Below are 23,298 nucleotides of genomic sequence, written 5' to 3'. Positions count from 1 at the left end.
ATACCAACAAACACTTTTCATTAACTGGTCAGGAAAGAAACATATATACTCTTTAAAACTGATTTTTCTGCTATAATTAGCTAATCAGAAATGGAATAAATGTATAAAAATAGGAATCAAAAGTGTGCTTAAATAACGTAGGTTTTTAATCTGTTAAAATACAAAATATTTACATTTCCCAACCTCTAACTTTAGTTCTTAAATTTAAAAATAAACCACTGAAATCATACATGACAAGCACTATTAGAAACAATTATTTTTCCACAATATGAGCCTCCACTGACAGTGGTCAAATCACACCCTTGGAAACTTGGAGAGTTCCCAAGCCTTTGAACATAGTTGCATATTGGAAGGTTATTAGAAAATGGATAACAAATGTTTACTGCCTAGCCCCAGCTGTTCTACAGACAGAATGGGAATATTCAGAGACTTGTATATTGACCTTAAATTTCACTGAAACCAAAAGAGTGATGAAAGACAAGCAAATCTTGTCTGCTTCGCACAGAAATTTAAAGCTCTGGTTCAAGTCCAGCTTCCTCTTCATTCTTGCCTGTGACCTCGGAGGGGAGGGTGCAGACCTACCCGAAGCTCTCCTTTATCTGATATGCCAGAGGCAACTTTTGTTGCCTTTTAAAAAACACATATTACTATTTTAAAGAAGCATCGCATAGCTTTTTTATGGGGTCAACATGTATATAAAACACATTTTACAGGATAAAGTTATAACTCACCTATATTTTAGGGCCTTAACCGGAATTTGCAAGAGACTTCCCCCTTCAAATGGAAGGTGCACAGTTTCCTCATCAGCTCGAAGCATTCGTTCAGCCTCCTTCAGAGGACACACACACAGAGATTACTTTTCCCAAAATATTTCAAATCAACTTCTGTGTCACAAGTCAACATATAAAGACTACAGTTTTATTTTATTTTGTCAAAAGATGTTTACTTCAAAGTCGTTTTGTCACTATGTATGACAGATTACCAAATTGCTGTTAAAATTAAAGTATACCCTAAAATATAATTCTGTATTTAAGGTTGAATTAGATTGTACACTATGATGGAGAATTATTCTGTATTACTTACATTTTCATACTGCTTAAGGTCTTCTGAGCAGTGATTAAATACACACATGTTATGTAACTTTCAAAAAATATTTTTGTTTCAGGAGTATGGATGGGGAAAGTTGGTAAAATGAGTAAAACCCATGTCTGGGACAAGTTACCTGCTAAATTTTCTCTGCCTCAGTTTCCTTACTTGTAAATTGGGAATAAAAAAGTACTTAGATTTTATAATCATAAGGTTCTTAGGAGGTATTAAAGGAGTTGTTTCCCATAAAGTGACTGTTAATAGTGCCCGCTTCTTGGTATAAAATATTAAACAAGTGATTGGTGTAAGTTAAAATTCTTGTGTTTTTACCTCTTTCTCTTTTTTCTTTTTGTCATCTTCTTTCTTTTTCTTACTTTCTGGCATGAGATCATCAAGCCAACTAAGTTCTCTCTTTGTGAAACACAGATCCATGAGTTTACGTACAAAGACTAATGCAAGAACCTTAAAAAGTGGGGGAGAGAACACTGAGTAACATCTAAAAACATATAAATTATATCACCTAAGGACAGAAAAGTATCTATTAACCATAAATTACAAATACTTCATATAACTTATTTTAATATGATTTCATGCACCATCTTATTTCCAAGGAACTAAGTCGCCTATATGTTTCTGAACTCTCTGCTCAAAGAAAAGACACTTTTAACCTGTTCTTATATAAATCGCTTGCACCCTGCCTAAACTTATAAAGCAGTTTAAGCGCGGTGTCTTAACAGTAAGAAAAGATTAATTTTATTATGATTTTGCATTATATACATTAATTAAGTACAGACAGTAACAAAAAAAATCTTTAGAGCAATGCATTAGAGAATCCATTTTCCAGCATTAGGTTCCAATCATATTTGTGAGAAAGATATGTTTTTACTCAATCTGCTTTTCTTTAACTGTTAGTAAGATTAAGGATGTTTTCAAATGTTCATTGGCAATTTAGATTTCCTTTTTTGTTCTATTTCCTATCCTTTGCCTGTTTTGCCATTTGGTTTTTATGACTTGTTCATGAACTCATAAGAGTTCTGTGTAGTTTGGATAAAAACACATTATCTGCCTTACATCTCACAAATATTTTCTCCTAGGTTCCCAATCTGATTTTACCATGGACATTTAAATATTTAATTATTATGTGGTCAAATATCTCACTTTCTTTTATAGTTCGGTTTCCCTATCTTCTTTGAAAAGTTACCCTCAGAACTTCTGGTCAAGATGGAGGCGTCTGTAAACACGGCTTGCCTCCTCACATAATCACACCAAAAATTACAACTAAATAACAGAACAACTATCACCAAGAACTGTCAGAAAATCAAGCTGTATGAAAGTCACACAGCCAAGCAATTAAAGAAGTTGCATTCTTTCAGACAGGTCGTAGGGGCCAAGATGCAGAACGAGTGGTCCCACACACGTGTGGTGGATAAAAATTGGGAGGGCCATCTCAGGAGCAGAGAACCCACAGCACGCCAGGCCCCCCAGCCCAGGGGTCCAGTGCCAGGAACATAAGTCCCCTTAACGTCTGGCTGTAAACACCAGTGGCAGTTGGGGTGGTGGAAGAAACTGCGGGATTCTCAGGCGTCTCCTCTTAAAGGGTCTGCAATGGACTTAGGATTTAAGACTCACCCCCTCTGGGCTCCAGCACCAGGGCAGCAGCTTAGAGGGCACCAGGGGCATACGGGGAGAAAGAGGTGTCTGGCATCAGGGTAAATGCTGGGGGACAGCTCCCGCCCGGACAAAACTCCATAGGCCAGACGGTGGCCACTGCCCCTTTTCTAAGCCCTCCCTGACCCAGAGCCACAGAGCGGAGACATCGTATCTGAGACGCTAGCAACCTGGTTCACATTCACAGGGGTTGCCCTGTCCTGGCAATTACCTAAGGCTCCGCCCCATCCAACATACCAGTGTATTTTTCTACATTGGGCCACGCCAAGACACGGAGTCAAAGCAGCTCTACACGGAGGCAAAGCAGCTCTACCTAATATATAGAAGCAAACACAGCGAGGCTGCCAAATGAGATGACAAACAAATATGGCTCAAATGAAAGAACAGAACAAAATTCCAGAAAAAGAACTAAACAAAATGGAGGTAACCAACCTATCAGATGCAGAGTTCAAAACACTGGTTATTAGAGTGCTCAAGGAACTCATTGGGTACTTCAACATCATACAAAAGACCCAAGCAGAAATGAAGGTTACAGTAAGGAAAATAAAAATATACAGGGAATCAGTAGTGGAGTGGATGAAGAGGAGAATCAAATCAATGATTTGGAATACAGAAAAGGAAAACAATTCAATCAGAACAGCAGTAAGAAAAAAACAAATAAAAAAATAAAAAACCAAGAATAGGGTAAGGAACCTCTGGGACAACTTGAAACGTCCCAACATTTGAATCACAGGGGTGCCAAAAGAAGAGAAAGAGGAAGAAATTGAAAACTTATTTGAAAAAATAATGAAAGAAACCTTCCCTAACTTGGTGGAAGAAATAGACATGCAAATTCAGGAAACACGGAGAGTCCCAAACAAGTTGGACTCAAAGAGGACCACACCAAGACATGTCATAATTAAAATGCCAAAAGCTTAAAGATACAGGGAGAATCTTAAAAGCAGTTAGAGAAAGAGCAGAGTTACCTACATCGGAATTTCTGTAAGACTGTCAGCTGATTTCTCAAAAGAAACTTTGTAGACTAGAATGGACTGGCAAGAAGTATTCAAAGTGATGAAAAGCAAGGACCTACAACCTAAATTACTCTATCTAGCAAAGCTATCATTTAGAATGGAAGAGCAGATAAAGTGCTTCCCAGACAAAGTAAAGCTGAAGGAGTTCATTATCACCAATCCATTATCATACGAAAGGTTAAAGAGACTTAAGAAAAAGATTAACACCATAAACATTAAAATGGCAATAAATTCACAACTATCAAAAATTGAATCTAATAAGCAAATCGAGCAAACAAGCAAAACTGAAACAATCATAGAAATGGAGATCATTTGGATGGTTACCAATTAGGAGGTGGAAGGGAGAGAATGGGGGAAAAGGTGAAGGGATTAAGAAGTACAAATTTGGTAGGCACAGAACAGGCAGGGGGATATTAAAAACAGTATAGGAAATGGAGTAGCCAAAGAACTTACATGCATGACCCACAAACATGAACTAAGGGGGAGTGAACTAAGGGGGAGAGAATGGAGGCCACTGGATGGAGGAGGGTAAAGGGGGAAATACTGGGACAACTTTAATAGCATAATCAGTAATATATAGTTTTAAAAATCTACCCTCAATTACTGGATTATAACAAATGGTCTTCAAAAATTTCTACTAAAATTAACGTTCCTGAATTCATTTATGATTTCTTTCTGAATATAGTATCATATAGAGAAAGCAACCTTACTTAGCTCCCAGTGTATAGTCAACTCTTCTAATACCATAAATACTAAATTTCCCCACATAAATGAATCGCCACCTTTAATGAAATTATCTGTTTATGGCATGGTATTCAAGTGATAAATTCTCATATATTATGATAAACTTCTGAACTCATTAAGTATTCAGTTCAGAAATCGATTAGTCTATTTCTATGTCAATTCCATAGTATTTTAAGCGACACTGACTTCACAGCAATTTTAAAATATTTAGTTATCAAAATAGTATGCTGTCAACACAGAAACAGTCAAGTCCCTCAGCCCCAGAGTCAGCCAGCAATTCTTAATTATAATTATTTTGTTATTCTCTGGTATTTATTATAACTTTATTTTTAAATTAATATACAATCTACATACAGTAAAATAGAAGAACAGCATGTATACAGTCTGATGCTTTTGACAAATGTATATACTCTTGTAACCCACACCCAAACAAGATACAGCACATTTCTACCACCCATGTTGTTGTTTTTCTGGCATTTATTTTTCTCTATAAGCTTTGAAATTATTTAATTAACACTAACACCAAACCCCGCGCCAACACATACAAAACACACATGCAGATAAAACTCGAGTAGGTTTCATATTTGCAAGTGACATTTTTATAATACTAAGTCTGCAAAACAAAAAACATGGTATATCTTTGTATTAGCTCATATCTTAATTTTTTATCCTTCAACACTGTTACGGATTGAACTGTGTCCCACACACAAGATATATTTAAATCCTAACCCCTAGTCAGTCAGAATACTGCTCTATTTGGAGATAGGATTCCTCTGGTGTAAAATATGTCTGATGTCCTCATAAAATGGTCATGTGAAGACACAGTGACACACAGGGAGAACACCACGTGATGACGAACATAGACAGAAGTATGTGGTTGCTAGCTAAGGAATGCCAGAGTTTGTCAACAAACCACCACAAGCCAGGACCAGACAAAGAAGGACTCCCCCTAAGCATTTCAGAAGTAGCATGTCCACACCTTGATTTCTGACTTCTTGCCTCCAGAGCTGTGAGACAATGAATTTCTGTTGCTTTAAGCCAATGAGTCTGTGGCACTTCGTTACAGCAGAACTAAGAAACTAATACAAATTATTATGAAGTTTTTTCCTATAACTAGGTCTTTCCTTTTAAATTTCATCTTAAGTATTTTGTAGTTTTTGGTCACTATCGCAAATACAATTTTTTCAATTTTTTCCAATTCCCTTTTAAGCATTATTACTAAGATAGAGCTTATATATTAATTATGTGTTCCAATATCTACCCACCCTAAAAAAATTTTTAATAATTCTATAGGGGCTTTCAGTCTTTTATGTTTGAGTCATTTTGGATTAACATATACATAATCACATTGTTGAGAAATAATGCTACCTCCTTTTACAAGAAATATATTACCCTATATCACAGAAACTTCAATATAAAAAAAGCAACAGTAATAGTGGGTTATCTTGTATTAAAACACATTTATAGTATCTATACATAGATATTTATGAATATAAATAAATGGGTTTTTTCTTCTTCTTAAAGACATAAAACAGAGATATGGACAACAGTACGGTGATTACCAAAAGAAAAGGGGGTTTGGGGGAGGGAGAGGAAAATGGGGGGACAAACGGTGGTAAAGAGAGACTTGACTTGGGGTGGTGAGTATATGACATAATATGCCGATGATGTGTCACAGAGTCGTACACTTGAAACCTGTTTTTATTAACCAATGTCACCCCAATAAATTAAATTAAAACCTCATTTACAAATTTTATTTGCAATGACTGAACTTTATTTTTAAAAATCTTTTTATCTTTAATTATGTTGATAATTCTTGATGACGAGGCACCATTGTCTCTCTATTTAATGATACATAGAAACACTGTATATTCATTTCTATGTATATATTTTATTGTAAATTTTTTGCATTTATACTAGTGAGAAGGCAACATAGTTCTTCTATGCGTTACTAGGTTTTGCTATTAAAATTTTGCTAGTGTTTTGTTAGGAAAAAAATGAAGTTTCCATCTTTTCCTTTGGTCTAGAATAATTCAAGATGTACTGGAATTAACTGCCCTTTAAATTCAGCAGTCAATCAATCTGGGCCTGGTCTTCCAAGGGCAGATCTTTAACCTTTTCTCAAGTACTTTTTATGAAACTGAGTTACAGATCCAGATGTCTTATACTTCTCTTTGGGTCAATTCTGGAAATATAAGTATAGTATAGAAACTGATCCCTTTCCTCTGGATCAGGGACAGGCACACCACAGCCCGGGGTTAAATCAGGCCCACCGCCCATTTGACCTGTGTGCTGAGAACATCAGATCACTTGGAACTGATCTGATGATGAGGAGCACTAACCTGGAACCCCAATTAAGTGAAATATTATCCCAAAGTGGGGTGGAGAAACACTGTGCAATTATTTTTTTAATCTCATCAATAAGAAAATGGAAATTTCTTGTTATATAAGTGCCAAATAATATCCTTGTGGCCTACAAACACTAAAATACTTATTATCTAACATTTTACAGAAGAGTCTGCTGATCTCCACTTTAGATGATCAAATTTATTGCTATAGATTTTCATGTAATATTTCTTAAAATCCTTCCAATCTGTTCCACAGCTGTGGTTCTGTATCTTTTCTCTTTCTTATTCTTGTATATTGCACTCTCTCACTTTCTTCTTTACTTGGGCTTGGGAGGAGTTGACCCATTATTGATCTTTACAAATATTAAAACTTGGTTTCATTTTTAAATAATCTTGCATAATAAAGGCAATGAAGGGACTACGTTTTGCTATGAGTATATCATTAGCAGTATCCCAAAGAACTGTTTAGAAGTGCTCCATTTCAATACCTCGCAATGGTTTTATATTCAAGTTTTCCACCACGAGAGTATTTCAACATTTAATTTCTAAGTACTTCAGACTGCTTTAGTGGCTTTTCATTATTAATTTGTAATTTATTTTTGACAAGGAAATATTACCCTGAATAATCTTTACAGCTTTCTTATTTTAGTATTTTTATGGTTCCATACAAAACCAATTTTACATGGTATTTACAAAAGGATGAATATTCCCTATTTGCAAAATATTCTGCAATAACTTAATGAATAATATTAACTGACTTAATAATATCATTTATAATCTTCAGTATTTTTTATACTTCTAGATCTGTTAACTTCTGAAAAGGATGTATTATTCTATTAAAAGAACCAAGTTGTTCTGGTTATTTTGCTTTTTACACTTGGCTATCGTATTTATTCTATAAATATCCCAAACTCTAAAGTTGTTTAAGAATACAAAATGGTGCTCTATAGCTCAAAGATTAAAAAACAAAAAAACTAAAATGTAGAAAAGCAGCAAATTTATTTTTGAAAACAGTTTAATAGCTAGAAAGGACTAATTCATGTTTCAAAACACCAAAGGTGCTTAAAATGGGCTATTCCTTTTCTCAAAGTCTATTATAAATATTAATAATTACTATTAAAAAATACAAAAATGTTGTTAGTGACAAAGTCTGGAAAAAAACTTACCATCATGGGAAAAACTACTGCAGCAGCTGAGGCTTTTATTACCCATAGAAGAACCAGACAAGTAAGTTGAATGACAGTGAAAATATGGACCTTCCAGAGAGGCACATAACGGAGGTATATCAAATCGGGCTGATGCTTAGCAGGCATTCCAAATAATTTTATACGGTCAAAAAACTATGCAGAATGAAAAACAAAAGAAGAAAATATTTTCAACAAAAATATCATTTCTGCTACCTAGGAAAAGAAATTACATTCAACTTAGGGTTGTGTGATTGAAACTTTAACTTCCTTGATTTGTTCTAATAGTACAAGAGAATGTTTCAGTACAGAACATCTGGACCCAAGGAGGAAAAAAAAAAAAAGGCAATCATGTGAACTAATACAATTAATTAATCAGAAATGCTTCAATTTAGGGGATTAAAATACTTAGATAAATTTGACTTCTATATTCAAATGCTTGAGTTGTTTAATCTGTTAACTTGTTTTTAATATGTACAAAGAGTAACAATCTTAAAAGGTTCTTTCCAGCTAACAGTACCAATTCCATGAAAATAACCTCAGGTAACAACTACCAATTTTCACCCACTGAAAAGGAAACTGAGCAAATTCCTTGGTCTTTTTGAACTTTCATTTTCTCATTTATAAATTGGGAATGAGATCAACCCTACCTACCTCAGAAAATTATCATAAAAAAAGTGAACTAATTAGATCATTTCTTGACCAGTGGTGTCGAAAATATCAAGATGCTGCCTTTGAGAGGTCTTGTCAGACAAGAGCTGGCATCTTTAGACAACATGCTTTTCATTACAGGAGGGGGTCACATGGTACTAACCAGTGCTTTATGAGCTAAATATATCACCTAAGATTGGACATATACAAATCTTAAAAAATTTCATTAGGTTGTTTCCCAGGAAGTACTTGAAATTAGATAAAACACAGTCAAGAAATTACTGGGTTCCAGCAATGGCTCCATTGCTTACTTAGTTAAGAACCCTCAGTGAGTCTCTCAGTTTCTGCTTCCTGATTTGCAAAATTAGTATTTCTTCCTTTCCTGCTTCCCAATGTTGTTTTGAGGATCACAGAAAAAAATTTCTGTAGTAGCTTTATAAACTGGATTGCACCATGCAAATGTCAGATACTACCACTTTTATGGAAAAACCAATGTCTACCTTTTCTTTTTAAGCACTGAAATTGGTATTTGGCATGTCAGAAACAGCACTTATATCTCATTCCAGGACTTTTGATCTTCCCTCATACTATACTAGTCTTTAATGACAGCGGGCCTTTCAGTGACTTTAATTAAAACTAGGTGGGACCATGTCTGTTCATGGTTTCATTCGCAGGGGGAAAATGTGCTGCCAATAATCACACAGAAAATGGGGATTTGAAGTCACCAGTTAACCTGCCCTCAAATATTAGAGTTGAGACAAAATTACCACCATCATAAAAATAATATTTGCAAATTAGAAGATGTTTAAGTTTTTCTACAACATCATTAAACAGTTAAGATTTACCTGGATTCCTTTTAATGAAGAAACTCCCATATAAAGGAAAACACCATAGAGAACAGGCATTGGAATAAACTGTAAGTAAAATGACCACAGTCAGAACCCACGCTACTAAAACAATTTCACAGTAATAAATACACAAAAACATGGTCAATGAACACCTATTGGGACAAAATTAAATGACCTTTCAGTAATGAGATCTCTTTTCTATAAATAAGAGAAAGGCTAGTAAATAATAACTTGAAAAGTGTTTATCTTCTAAATATATGTTCCTTCCTTCAAGGCGAGGAGTCGGGGGCGGGGGGGGCATGTTCGGTGGTTAAGAGATTGAGCACAACAATGGCAGCACTCGTTTTAAAAACTGTTAGCCTCCTCTTTAGCCTTCACTTCTCAGTGCTTTCGTCTGCTATATTAGAATGCAATGAAAATTAAAGGGTTTCAAATACATAAAATACTATATCAATCACTCAAACAGCATTAGCCATTATTATTTACTATCATTGACCTACCGTGACTTTTACACAGTACCATTTATTGAATATAATAATTGAATTCCACTCCCAAAAGAACATTCTCATAACTTTGGCAATGGGGAGGACCCCAAACTGCCCACCGAGTCCATTCCTAGGCATCCTACAAGAAAGCTCAACAGACTCCATCCATTTACTCAAAAACCACAACTGGCACTCTCACCCAAGGGAGACAGCTACAGAGGAATCTCTATTCAACAATCTACTATGTCCTCCCTAAACAAATAACCAAGGAAGAAAAAAGAATGTTAACTCTAATCAATATACTTAGGAAATTTCAAGAAAATATTTTTATCCATAAAGTAACTTTAGAATGCTAAGAAAAGTGAATAAGCAAAATGAAAAAAGCCCCCAAGAAATATAAGATACTTATACATACACTGTACATATATAGCTATGTGCGAGATAGGTACTCACCATATTAGAAATTAAAAGAAAATTTTAAAGTTATTTTTAATTTGTTTTGCAATACAAAACCCATTACAAATTGACATTTTTATGGAAAACTTTAATTTCCAAAAAAATGAGTGATATTAAAATGCAAGAAAAGTAGCATTTGTTTTGTATTTCTGTAAATCTCTTTAGCGGGTAGCTCAACAGAGACAACCAAATTCTCCTACTGTATGTACATTCTGTCTGTTGCAGTGGGTTTTTTTGGCTGAAGTATATGAAGAAAATCCAGCCTCACAGAGTTGTCTGACTAGAAAAGGAAGGATCTGGCAGATCCCTGACTGGGTGTCAGGAACTCCCAAAGGTCCTTGGACTAGACTTTGAAAATCCCTGTTTTTGGTAAAGATATCCAGTCTAAAGATAATAAAGTACAAAATAAAATTATGAAAGTAAATATAATTGTTGTAACCGCCAACATTAACTTAAAAGACAAAAAAAGTAAAAAGAGTTTACCTCTGAAAAGTTGCTTTCAGAAAGCGAGGAAAAATAGGAAGACTAGCTTTTCATTTTAGAGCTTTCTTGATAGTCTCCTTGACTTTTCCTGCCTATATGCAGTCAATATATAAAAACATTTAAAACTTTAAAAACTTAAAGGGCACCCTTATTCCGTGGGGGACAGCGTCCTCCTAAGGCTGCACATTTTTCCTCCTATTCCAAGCACTTCTCCCGATCCGCTCACCACGGTGCAGTAACTGCCCATTCACCTATGCTTCACCGAGACCTCCAAGTTCTTAAAAGGAGACAGTAATGCATCCTATTTATTATTGTTTCTCCAGAGCCCAATAGAATACTAAGAACTCAACAAATATTTGGTGAATTAATTAGCTGCTAAAAAGTCTATGAAAGAGGCCAAAAAATTTTAGTATTTAACTATGATTTGTTTAGGTACTTCATAACATACATACACACACATACATATACTCTAAGCTTGTACCCTAATTTATAAATGGTATACAACTCTTTGCTTAGTAATTTTGTTAACAACAAAAACAATAAAGCACCAAGGGAAAAAATGCAGTTGAGCTCTTCCAGGATAAACAGAAAGTTTCAGATTAGATACTTGGCTGTGTTTGCTATGGTTATTGTTTTTTTTTTAATCACGAAATTCTTTAGGATGTGTATAGCAAAAAGCAAATGAGGATAAAAGATGTTAAAGTGTAATTTACTATGTCCTTCATTTATGACATTAGCTGTTTATGTTTTTCTACTGAGTGTTACTATTAGCAATATTATTTTTAAATTTTGGTCAAATAACTCGATTTCATCCACTTTTCAATATTTCTTTTTGTAATTATGCTTATAAAATCTGAATATATTCTTTTTTAGATCATAACTAAGTCATGGATTAATTCCTCCCAAAACTCTATAGTCCTTAATCGTATCCCTTTTAAAATTTTTTAAGTAGATACATCTAATATTGTACTTAAATGCCTACTATACCAAACACCATACCAAAATGATATCTTCCAAGTAAAGTCTAGGAAATAAAGCTAATTTTTGATATCCTAATGTTTCATTTTCATTCAACCAACTATAAATTTTATTGCAATAAAGGGATTTTACCTTTAGTACTGAAGTCATAAACACAGACAGGCCCATTAGAATAAAAATCATTAGCCCTGTGACCCGCTGTTCACGAATTCCCAAAAACTTGGGTTGTTCCCCTGGAGCTGAACATTCAGATTCAAGTTTTAAGCTGTTGACATGACTTATTGATAACACTGTCGCAGCCACAAACCATGGAAGTCCCATGACAGAGCAAACTCCCAACATAACACCAACCACAAACAAGTCAAGATGGTAGCCGGCTCCTTTCTGAAAAATAAAATGAATGTGAATATTGATTAGGTCTAAAGTGCTCTTTTTGGTTAAAATTCTAACTAGCTATAAAGAGAGAAGAAATTCATTTTCATCTTACATCTCTTTATTAAGTTTCAGTCATTATGAAAACACTCCAAACTCTTGAAGAAATTAAAGATACCTGAGATAAAATTTTAAAGTTACCTTCAATTTGTGCTCCTTTCTGTTTATGATTACCGCTGTAATTTGTTGATCCATAAAGATGAGAATGGTACAGAGGAGGGCCGGAACAGCAGCTATTAGTAAGGTCCACCAGGGATTTTCTCCCAATGGGCTTATGATCCAGCCCCTATTTGGATCAGTAGGCTGTTAAAAACAAAAAAACTTCAGTTTCTTTCATCTACTGCACAAAATGCCCACAGCACAGTCTGGATCTACTCCAGCAAATGCCAAGGGAGCAGAAAGAACCAGATTAAATGTCGGTATGTGTGGGGCATCGTTTGCAAAAATAGCCACAAGGATTTTTCTCAAATCTAGGTGCAGGTGTCATGTCCATGGGATCTAGCTACTCTTTCCATCTCGAGGTGGAGTTTATTTCCTCCTCTTGAGTCTGAGGATGTTATGGTTTGCTTTAACCAACAGCATAAGGCCAACATGGCCCTGTGTGATTTCCGAGTCTTGATCCGAAAGGACCTTCGTGGCTTCTTTCCTAACCTTCTTGGAGCCCTGAGATTAAGCTGTTGGGTGCGCCTGGGTAAGCTGTCCTGAGGATGAGACATGATGTAGTGAGAGAGAGACAGGAGGCAACCACCCCAGCTGTTTCAGTCATGTGAAGTCACAGGCATGTGAATGAGGTCACACGGCCCCCCATCAAGGCGACAGATTACTGTGGCCATATAAAATACCACAAACAAGAGACCGGAGCCCTACCCACCTAAGCATAGTCCCAATATCACAGATTTATGAACAAATAAAGGGTTGTTGTTTAAAGGCATTATGTTGTGGGAGGTTTACTATGCAGGGATAGATAAGTGAAGCTGAGTGTCATTTTAGACATGTTCCAACTTAGTTCATACAATGTAAAATCAATGGATCTACTAGATCAACTCCCAAACTAACCTGCTTTAGAGATCCTGCAGACTAGTGATCTTGGCACTGTCAGTACTAAGAACTGGCCTCAGGACAATATTTTTCCAAAGCACTGACTGACAAAAGTCTGGTATTTTATCAGATGCTAATACATTTCAATTTGTTTTACATCAAAAATATTTTAAAGATTGGGAGAGAGTTTAATATTCTTGGAGACTTTGGACATACTGAAATCTAAACATGTTTTCATTACCTACACTTCATATTTAAGCCTGTTTTTTTCTTCATGAAAACATTTGTCAATACAAAAGGGAAATTTAATATCTAATAATTCAGGTACTCCAATTTTTCCCTGATGATTATATGTTAACATGCTTTATATTCAGTACTGCACGTATATATACAAATATTTTATCTATACAATGCATACATTCTTAGGTGTTCCTTATTTTGTTCCCCCAAGTGTATTTTATGACCCTGGAAATCAGTCTGCTATTGAAAGCTGGATCAATAAATGAATAACAAGGCTATATTTAAAAACCAGAAATAGAATATGGGGCCATGACCACAGGGAGTTACATCAATATTTTGAACCAATATTGATTTATCGTTTCATATATTTGTGAGATTTGGTAAAAATAGAATGACTTTCATAGAGTCACCTTTTCATGCCTAAAATCTTTAGTAGCTCAAAATCTATGCTTTTAACAAAGATCTCTAAACACTTTTTATTATACACTCTTAGCAGAAAAAATGTTAAAAATTTCTTATACACAAAAAGGAGCACATATACCCCATGGCTCTACACTCATTTACTTGTTATGTTAATTAACAGTTATATAGTAAAAATTGTAACATTTAATTTTTCTTATTTTTAGATAAAAATATAAATAGACTTTCTCAATAATTCTGGTGGACTATTTTGCACCCATGCACTCTACTTTGGAGACCACTGCCTTTTTTTTTTCTTCTTTTTTTTTTTTTGTGGAGACCACTGCTTTTAAAAATGTTATTTTTATCCCAGTTAAAGATAAAACTGACTTAAAATTATCTTCATTATTTTCCTTAATTCTGATCACTTTAAATCTTCTGTTTCTAAAAGAAGTTATCTAATCTGCTAACTAAATATAAGCAGTGACACAGATACTTGAGTCTAAGAAGAAATTCTAGAAATTATTTAAAAGCTACCACCTCTATCTTAGAAGGGAAAATAATTACTGGATGCTATATTATGCATTTGGTATTTTGTACACAAAAGAAGTATAATTTGCTAATGAAAACAAAGGGTTCATGGATGATTAGGTTAAGTATCCTTTTTCTTATGGGAAAACATTTGAATCTCTCCTAGCTCTGCTGGAATATGTTACATGGAGCTTTCCAATTATTGTCAGATTCACTATCCTAGAAATGTATCTAGGATGTCCTTGCTACCCGTAAATTCAAGTTTGAGTTACTTCTTCATAAAGGAATAAAGAATGCTTCTCTGCCTGGAAAGTACATCATGAACTCCAGCTATGAGAGCAGGGTCAAATTTTTTAAACTTCTCCCAGCCCTTCATGGATGTTTTCATTCATTGTCCAGGTGGACTAGCTTTGATACCTCCTTATTTCCTAAATATATTCACTTGTAGCTCTGCATCTTGTCATTTTTTTTAGTATGTGTGGGAAATAACTTTTCCTTTCAAAGCATCAGCTTTTCAGAGAGGCTGCATATTTTAAAAATAACTACCTAGGAAGCTGATCTTAAAGTAGTTTGGTATGCCCTAGTAATAAATACCCAAGTGTTTTAATCCTTACCTCAAATTTTTCAGGAACATGAAGTTTAGGAGATGGAACTCCTACAAGGTAGTCAATTGCAACCATTATTACTATTGTGAGAAATACTGCAAAGTCACTGATTGTCGATCGCACCTATGTTAAAGGGATTATGTTAATACAAACAAAAAAATATTATGTATTCTTTCTAATTCATATCTTTCAGATCAAAATATGCCACTAGAAAGAGCAAATCAAGTTTTTAATTAGTGACAATGTGTCGGTGAAATACATTTATATCTAATATTTTTTCCAAAAGGTAGGAAGCACATTTCATAAGTAACCTACCATCTTTCAAGGCACCATTATTTTTTCCTACTATTAGCTCTGACATGTAATATACATTTTTCACTATGAGTCATTTCTTTGTAGCTATTTGACATAAAGTATTAACCTCAAACAATGTATTACTGTTTTGAAATAAACTACGGGGATGAAAACAAAAAATGTGGCTTTACAGGACTCCAAAAAGTACACCCCAATTACCTTAGTAGGAAAATAGCGCTTGGTCTTAAATTGCTTGAGGAATGAAGACAGAAAAAATGTTGTGAAAAACAAGATAACACACCAAAAGAGCACATCTGGAATATAAGGCCCATGATGACCACAAGCTGATCCTACAAATACACCATGAAAGGTTTTACATTCCTGGAGAAAAGGAGAGAGAAAAAAAGATTGATGGGGATTCTCAAATATCAATGAAATACTAATGGAATTTCACTGACTGTAAGATGCTACTGACTATAACACACACTATTATTTCATGTATCATTTAGAAAAAAAAATACTCCCAACTCAACTTAAACACACCATCAACTGTAACAACACATCCTGAGTTTTGAGATGTTATGGTTTGAAAAAATATGTGCATCTTAAATCACTGAACTGAAATATAGTACTTTGCCAAGCTACATCATAATCTCCTTTCTCTCAACTCTATTTCCTTTAGTGAAGGCTTATAGTGAGAATTAATTCCTACAAGTTTTGTCTGCATTCTTGCTGGTTCACAATTTTACTATCTTTACTTCTCAGCAAGTTCCTTATAACAAAAGGAACACAGAGAAAATTACTACCATACCTTTTCCTGATGCTAAATAAGAAATAGCTATAGTACTAAATTCAAATCAGCAATAAATACTACCATTGGCTTTTCTAACCTACCATAATTAAGACAGTGGGATTAAAGCATTGGACTATAAGCTGTAAATTAGATTGTTAAAATATTTCCATTAATAAAAATCAATAATATAATCAATAACATAGTATAATATAATTATAGAAATCTATTGGCTTGATTTTCCCTTTGGAGGTAAAAATAACTGAAAGGCAACCAGAGATTAACAAAGACACATGCTGCTAAGCGTTCTTCCCCTCACTTATAATCTGATCAGACTCATTTTACAAAACAACGCAGGTTTATCAAAAAAAAAAAAAAAAGTCAAAGTTCTATTATACTCAATTTTTATGTGCTGAGATTAGTTGACCTACAAATTTACAATATGGATCATGAAAATAAAAGCTACAACTACAAAGAAACCTAACATAGGCATTTTGGGTGTCAAGAAAACACACTGAAAAGATCTATAAAATATCGAGACATCCTATTCATCATAAAATGAGTGTTTTAAACAAATCACTTTGAGCACCTCCATTAACTCTGCCTCTTTCATACCAAAAATGGCTTTTTAACATGAAATGCAAAGTATTAATGTCAGCTGATTACTGACAGATAATGCTCTAAGCATCACTGTCCAACAGCCTCTTTTGTGATGAGAGAATTGTTACATATCCACACCATCCAGTACAGCAACCAGTAGTAACATGAGGTGATTAAGCACTTGATATGTGGCTAGCTAAAGCAACTGAGAAAACGAACTTTTAATTAGTTTTATCTAACTTAAATTTAAATAGACACATGTGGCTAATGACTGCTACAATGAATAATAACAGAGTTAAATTATCGATGGAATAAAATTTCAGATGATATCCTCTCAATTACATAGTTAAGAACTGTCACCTTTAGTGAGAAAAAAATAACCTAAAATTGCTTATGTGATATTAAAAGCACCAGAGAAGCTCAGGGGATCTTGGTGTTAATTGATACTACCACTATCACTTTACATCTTTATTCCTAAAGCCCAACCTGGGGCATGTCCAAAACAAATGTTCTAGGGCTAGGGCAACATTTCCCAACAGAATACAAGAATATGTAATAGTGTTCAGGAGACAGTAGGTGCTCATTCTGTGATCTGTCCTCCTTTCTCTTCCCTTAGTGCTTAGGTCAGGCTAGTTGCTACAAGTTAAACAAGCTTCAGCCTGACATTCAGGACATTAGCTGAGTATTCATGTCTTCTAAATAAGCTGTTCACAGAGCAGGTGAACCGATAAACAGAAGGCAGGACAAAGAGATATAGACTGTTGTAAATGTCAACTCCAGTATGTGCAACCAAAGACCTAGTATATACTTCCTCTGAATTCATGTAAGTGGAATAATAGGAAAAAAAGGATATTCACATCCTTTTAAAAATTATATCGTGGAACTCAAATATATTCCCTCTTTTTCTCCTATACCAGCTTGATTCTTTTCAGTCTACAATTTTTAGTGCATGATTCATAAAAATGTGGTTAACTCCTCCTTGGTCAACATAACACTATATTGTGAAAACATACTATATACATCAGTCAAGAAGAAAATGTAGATCTCCTCAGAATAAGCTAAAGCACTAGGTTAATATTTACAAAATCCTTTATTTAATAATATACTCACAGAAACAGTGAGATTCCTCCAGGGAATATCATGTGCTGTTACATTCTTTTCTTCCCATATGTTTAGAGTTTCATTGCTAGGGTTAGGAGGTTCAATACACACACATCTGAGAAATCAGAATAAGGTACAATTTTTAGGATCCTGTACTTTATATTTACATTTTATAAAACTGATCACACAAAGTGGAAGCTTTTAACTTCTTAACTTTTTCTATGTTGCAAAGCATGAAGACTAGGAAAGCAAAAGCACATCAGAAACAATGGAATGGAATAAAGTTTGGCTTATATAATAAATGAAACATAACTAATACAAATAATAGTAAGGTGTTTATTTAATGAAACTATTTAGATATATCCCTTGAAAGGAGAGGCTACTAAATCTTACCTACTTAATAACCACAGGAGCTGCTGCTGCCTTCCCAGCCACACATAAAACACGCACAGCTTCCCAACAGAAGTTATACACCCGCTCCCCCCCGTAGTTCCTTGTACTCTGGCAAGCCCTACATACTCCTTCTTTACTGATCTTAAGATTCATACTTAAAGAAATAACACCACAGTTTTTCATCAGGACAAGAGTAGGAAACTCATTAGGGGGAAAAGAATTTTAGTGCATATCCAGAACTAACTCAACCACTTGCTAGAAAAGCTAGAAACATACACATAAGCAAAAAAACCTCTAAATGTGGATTTAAAAATGGAAAACAAACAGGAATATTCCCAGTTACATTATAACTTGTTTAAGAAGAGGCAAGAGGCTGGACTTTGGATTCAATCCAGGTTCTATTATTTATAATTACTCAGCCAGAAGGAAGCATCTCTCTGGCTGGCACTAATATAAAAACTATGCTCCATAAAGGTCAAAGGAGCAGCAAAAAAAAAAAAAAAAATTAAATAGTGTTAAGAGCAAAGAAGATAGCACAAAACCGATTTCGCATCAAAGTGCCACTAATATTTTCAAACGGGTCAGTGCCTTAAAGGAGTTTCCATAGCCCTCCTCACCCTGTCCATCAAAGTTAGGAGTGCGCAGCGCAGGCAAGGGAAGGAGGGAAGAGGGCAAATAGAGAGAGAATGAGAAGAATACAGGGATTTGGACCTTTGGTGGGTAGGAGGAGGGAAGCAGTGCTCTCGTTTTTGTTGTTAACCACATTTTTCTGTGTAAGTCAGTCAAATGCAAAATCACAATTACATAATAAAAGTGATTGAATTTGTTTTTCCACTGGATTTATGTCCATTGAGTGCTTCGGTAAAACCTCATCCATAAGAAACAAGTCAACTTTCACATGGCTAGGTGGGTAATTTTAGCTAGCTATATAGAGCATCACATTGCAAAAGAAAAAAAGAAAGAAAGAAAAATCCATTCTTGGCCTCAGACATCTCTGCAAATATACATTTTAATAATAGAAAAGAAACACTTACGAGTAGCTGGTCAGTTCATTTAAATTGTTGTGCATATTAAATGCATATATTTCTCCTAAATGAAAGAGCTTCTCCAAAGCCTCGTAAATGAATATGATACAAATGAGAGCTGCAAAAGCCTCCTCTGTAAATCGAGTAATATAACACACAAGGCTGCTTGCATCTGTTGCAACCAAAACAATGCACAAGAAAGAAGTCCACAGACCAATACTGGTTCTTAAAGATAAATACGAAAGCTGATAATCTCTGTTTAGAAAGAAAAACATGAACACGATCAACATATACACATGGAACAGTATTTATACTTAAAATTTCCATAACAAGCAATAAGAACAGTGTAACATAAGATTCCTAGAGAGTAAATTAGAGAATAACAAAATAATGACTAAAGGAAGGTCTATGTGTTTTTCAGCCTCAAATGAAGAGTAGCTTCTTATTAATATACTTAATGATTATATTTTACTTACATAACAGGCTTACAGTGAAAATATACCAGGAAATAAGTATTTCAAAAACCACAGACCTCACTTCAGAAATCAGTTAGGAGGAGTAAATGACAGATAAGCAGTCTACTGAACAAGTGAATGCGACTCCCTCAGAAGACCCAGACGCTCTAGTGTCAGTACGGTAATCACACCACTGCCACACCTCACTGCCGCCACCACCACCTTCTCCTCTATCACCAGTATCTCCACAGAGAGTGACTTCATTTTTTAATTTCAAGTGAGAAGTTACTACCACAGCGTCTAAAACACTTCAACTCCTTGCATTCCCAATTAGTCTATGCAGCGTGCCAGGTCAGAATCAGAATCCGCTTGTTCAGTGGAAAGAGAATCAGAGTAAGAGGCGTTAGAGGCATCAAATACTGAATGGCATCAAGTTGTTTCAGGCTAAAACATTCTGTGGCATCTAAGTGACAAAAGGGGCAGTGCTGGCCCTGCTGAATCCCGAGTGCACTGGCCGCAGTGCCCCGCACCGGTGCCCGCACCGGCCGCCACCTGCGGGTGGGAAGCGACACCCCTCCCTGACTGCGTCAATCCCCCCGCTTAACAGGGCCAACTGATAAGGTCAGCTTGAGCCCTCAAGATCCACCATCCTAGACTTCTTTTATAAAGCCAACATACCATCTAATAAACAATTCAGACTAACCCTTTCTTACTGAGTTGAAATTTGCTAACACAACGAATTTTTATTGCCGCTCAAGTGATTTGCTTATCAGCACTCACTGATTTTATGTTATTCTCAAGGTGATTGGGAGAGAGATGATGATGGGGTCAGAGTCGGGCCAACCACACAGTGACACAAAAATATTAAAAATATATATACTGATCAGCTCTTTTTCAGCTATTAATAATATATAATGTACTTTTACCTAAAGTTAAAAAACAATATATAATTATACACATATATAAACACATGTGACAAGGAGATACTATTACGTACCTGCAAAATTTAAATAAAATTTTTTCAAACACTAAAACTGGACCTGTACTCCCCAATATTGTTAGAGGTTGCCCAGCAAACAACGAATAAGCAATCCCAGTTAATGATGCTCCAAAAAGAGACTCTATTGCACTCTGTTTAAGGAAAAAAGAAATGAATAAAAGCAATACATCATAAACACATCTCTAACCTATGATGAAACATGTAATAAACATCTGGAAAATAAAAAAGACTAATCATTAGTTAAAAATATAAAGCAAACAAAACTTTGAGTCACAAGTTTAAATTTTAAATACAGAAAATTAAAAATACATTTTAAATACACAAGTAAAATTGTTTTGTTTTTGCACATTAAAAGTGAACTTTTGCAATTAACCTTAATTCAAAACTCACTACCATGAAAGGCAAGAAGGGAGGAATAAGTGGAGGACAGACTAGAGGCTTCAATTCGATCTACAAACATTTTAAGCCTGTGCTGAGTACAAAGAGTCATATGTATTTTAAATATTGTTGTACCTCTGAAATAGTTCATTTAAAATATAGAAAACATATTGAAAACTCGATATCCTGCTAGAAAAAAGACTCCTTCAAACAGATATGAAATTAACATGCAATCCTATTGTTCTCAAGTTGATTTCTAAAGAATAATTTTCCATACACTTTAAAGAAATTAACCTGATAGACTTAACCAATAGATATGAAAAATAAAATGCTTAACATAAATAAAATAGATGGAAAAAATCTCTTTATAAAACTGACGGCAATCATAAATGAGGAAGTATCTTACTATTATTGAAGTGGTAACAGAAGATAAAATGAGACAATGAGAAGACTCAGAGATGTTAAATCAAAGCTAGTAGCCAACATTTTACCACTACCAACATTACATGCTATCTTTAGGTTATTAGAGAGTAAGGGTAGGTTAAGCTAGGCCACTAGACAAGAGGAGGGATCAGAAAGAAGAGTTTACCATTCACAGAGATCAAGGTCGATTGGAGTGCACTATCAAGAAAGGAAAAGCCCATCAGCGGTAAGTAAAAGCAAAGAGAAGCAGCTTGTGAGAGACAACCCCCCAGGAACTGGGAGGCAGCACGGCATCTGGCCAAGAGCAGGCCTTGAGAGCCAGATCTGAAGTGGAAGACTGGTTCCCACTACGTGGGAATCCACGGGCCCACCTAAACCTTTGGCCCACCTTCTCTCCTTTTTTTTAATGTGGGTGATGATAGCCAGGAGAACTTAACGGAGCAGTGTTTGTGAAACAAGCCTGGCACCTGGCATATGTCACGCGCTCGAAAAACGGTAGCGATCCTCATCATCAGCAATAAACAGCATCTTCCAAAATCAAATGGCAAAATAATAGTATGCAGTGCAGGTACTATTTAACTATTCGTGGAAAAACAGGATCAAACTGCCGTACAAAATGACTTTTGGCAAAATGAAAAAGTGTCTGTGTTAACAGTGTATTTGTTAACTGTATGAGGTAAGTTTTTTTGCCCACAGACGCTGTTTGTCCTGGAAGACATTGCTTAGCCATTATGAAATTCTTAGTTACAATAGAATATGCGTATTTCTGCATGAAATGGTATCTAGAAATAGAAAGCAAAAAAATGAAAAGCAAAGAGATGGCAAATAAAGAAATGCTAGCAGGGCAGACAGGCACAAAACTATGGTTCCCTCCCCAACGTGGTACAGAAAAAGCGTGAAGAGCCCCACGAAGACCTTCCTTTCACCACTCTTGACCCCTACCTACTGCCACATTAACTGGGTCCTTTACACAGACCTATTTTATTTTCTTATTTTTAAACTGTTTCTATATTCATTCCCAAACTGAAATCAGGTCTTTCCCTAAAGAAATCACAGGCCCACCACCTGCCACCCGGAACCCATGTTCAGAAGTTCCCGTTTTACCCATCAAAAGCCCCGCCCTTCTCTTCCCTGTGCACCTCTCCACTGCGTGGCACTGATGACTCTCTGCTAGTCTTTCCTCCTCAAAAATAATCTGCTTTGGTGTTTGCAAAATTACATCACTTTCTGTTTCTCCTTTTAGAGCTCTGATAGGGCCTGTGTCCGATCTGCTGGCCATTATCTTCTTCATTCTCATTCCATAAATGTGAGTAACTTCCCACTTTTTTCCTCACCTTCTCTCCCCATAAATTACCTCCCTGGTTCACCTCCTCTGTTCTTAGCTTCAAGGCCCACTTGCCTGTGAACCATTCCCGACCTACTCTTTTCTTCCTTACCACTAAAACCTCTGGAGCTCCACCTCCTAATGTCTCCATTTATACTTGAAATTCTAAGAAAGCATCTGGAAACAAACACATTTCCAGATCATTTTTCTCCAAAACACTCTTGAGTTCTCCATGTCTATTACTTCAACTCCGACGGCCCTACCTTTACCTCGCTCACGTGCGGCACAGCACTCCGTGACACAGTAACTACGTGATACTGTCTTTG

The 23,298-nt window shown here is 35.4% G+C and overlaps 1 protein-coding gene across 11 annotated transcripts in view; it reads right to left on the bottom strand.

Annotated features, from left to right (window-relative positions):
- The window catches only part of SLC4A7 (solute carrier family 4 member 7), a 97,145-nt gene that overhangs the window by 7,200 nt on the left and 66,647 nt on the right, over nt 1-23,298 (bottom strand). For all 11 annotated transcript variants that reach the window (XM_054595153.1, XM_054595149.1, XM_054595144.1 and 8 more), the window contains 11 exons: nt 20,845-20,978; nt 19,402-19,647; nt 17,984-18,089; nt 15,703-15,864; nt 15,199-15,312; nt 12,518-12,679; nt 12,077-12,328; nt 9,540-9,608; nt 8,026-8,199; nt 1,417-1,548; nt 732-829 (listed from right to left, as the gene is read on the bottom strand). In XM_054595153.1, the coding sequence (XP_054451128.1) occupies nt 732-829; nt 1,417-1,548; nt 8,026-8,199; nt 9,540-9,608; nt 12,077-12,328; nt 12,518-12,679; nt 15,199-15,312; nt 15,703-15,864; nt 17,984-18,089; nt 19,402-19,647; nt 20,845-20,978 (1,649 nt within the window). The remainder of the gene's footprint in view (nt 1-731; nt 830-1,416; nt 1,549-8,025; nt 8,200-9,539; nt 9,609-12,076; nt 12,329-12,517; nt 12,680-15,198; nt 15,313-15,702; nt 15,865-17,983; nt 18,090-19,401; nt 19,648-20,844; nt 20,979-23,298) is intronic.

Source organism: Pteronotus mesoamericanus, unplaced genomic scaffold (genome assembly GCF_021234165.1).
Source record: "Pteronotus mesoamericanus isolate MK-2021 breed Mesoamerican mustached bat unplaced genomic scaffold, CSHL_Meso_final scaffold_54, whole genome shotgun sequence".
NCBI classification, from domain to species: Eukaryota; Metazoa; Chordata; class Mammalia; order Chiroptera; family Mormoopidae; genus Pteronotus; species Pteronotus mesoamericanus.
This window is presented reverse-complemented; position numbering and strand designations above follow the sequence as displayed.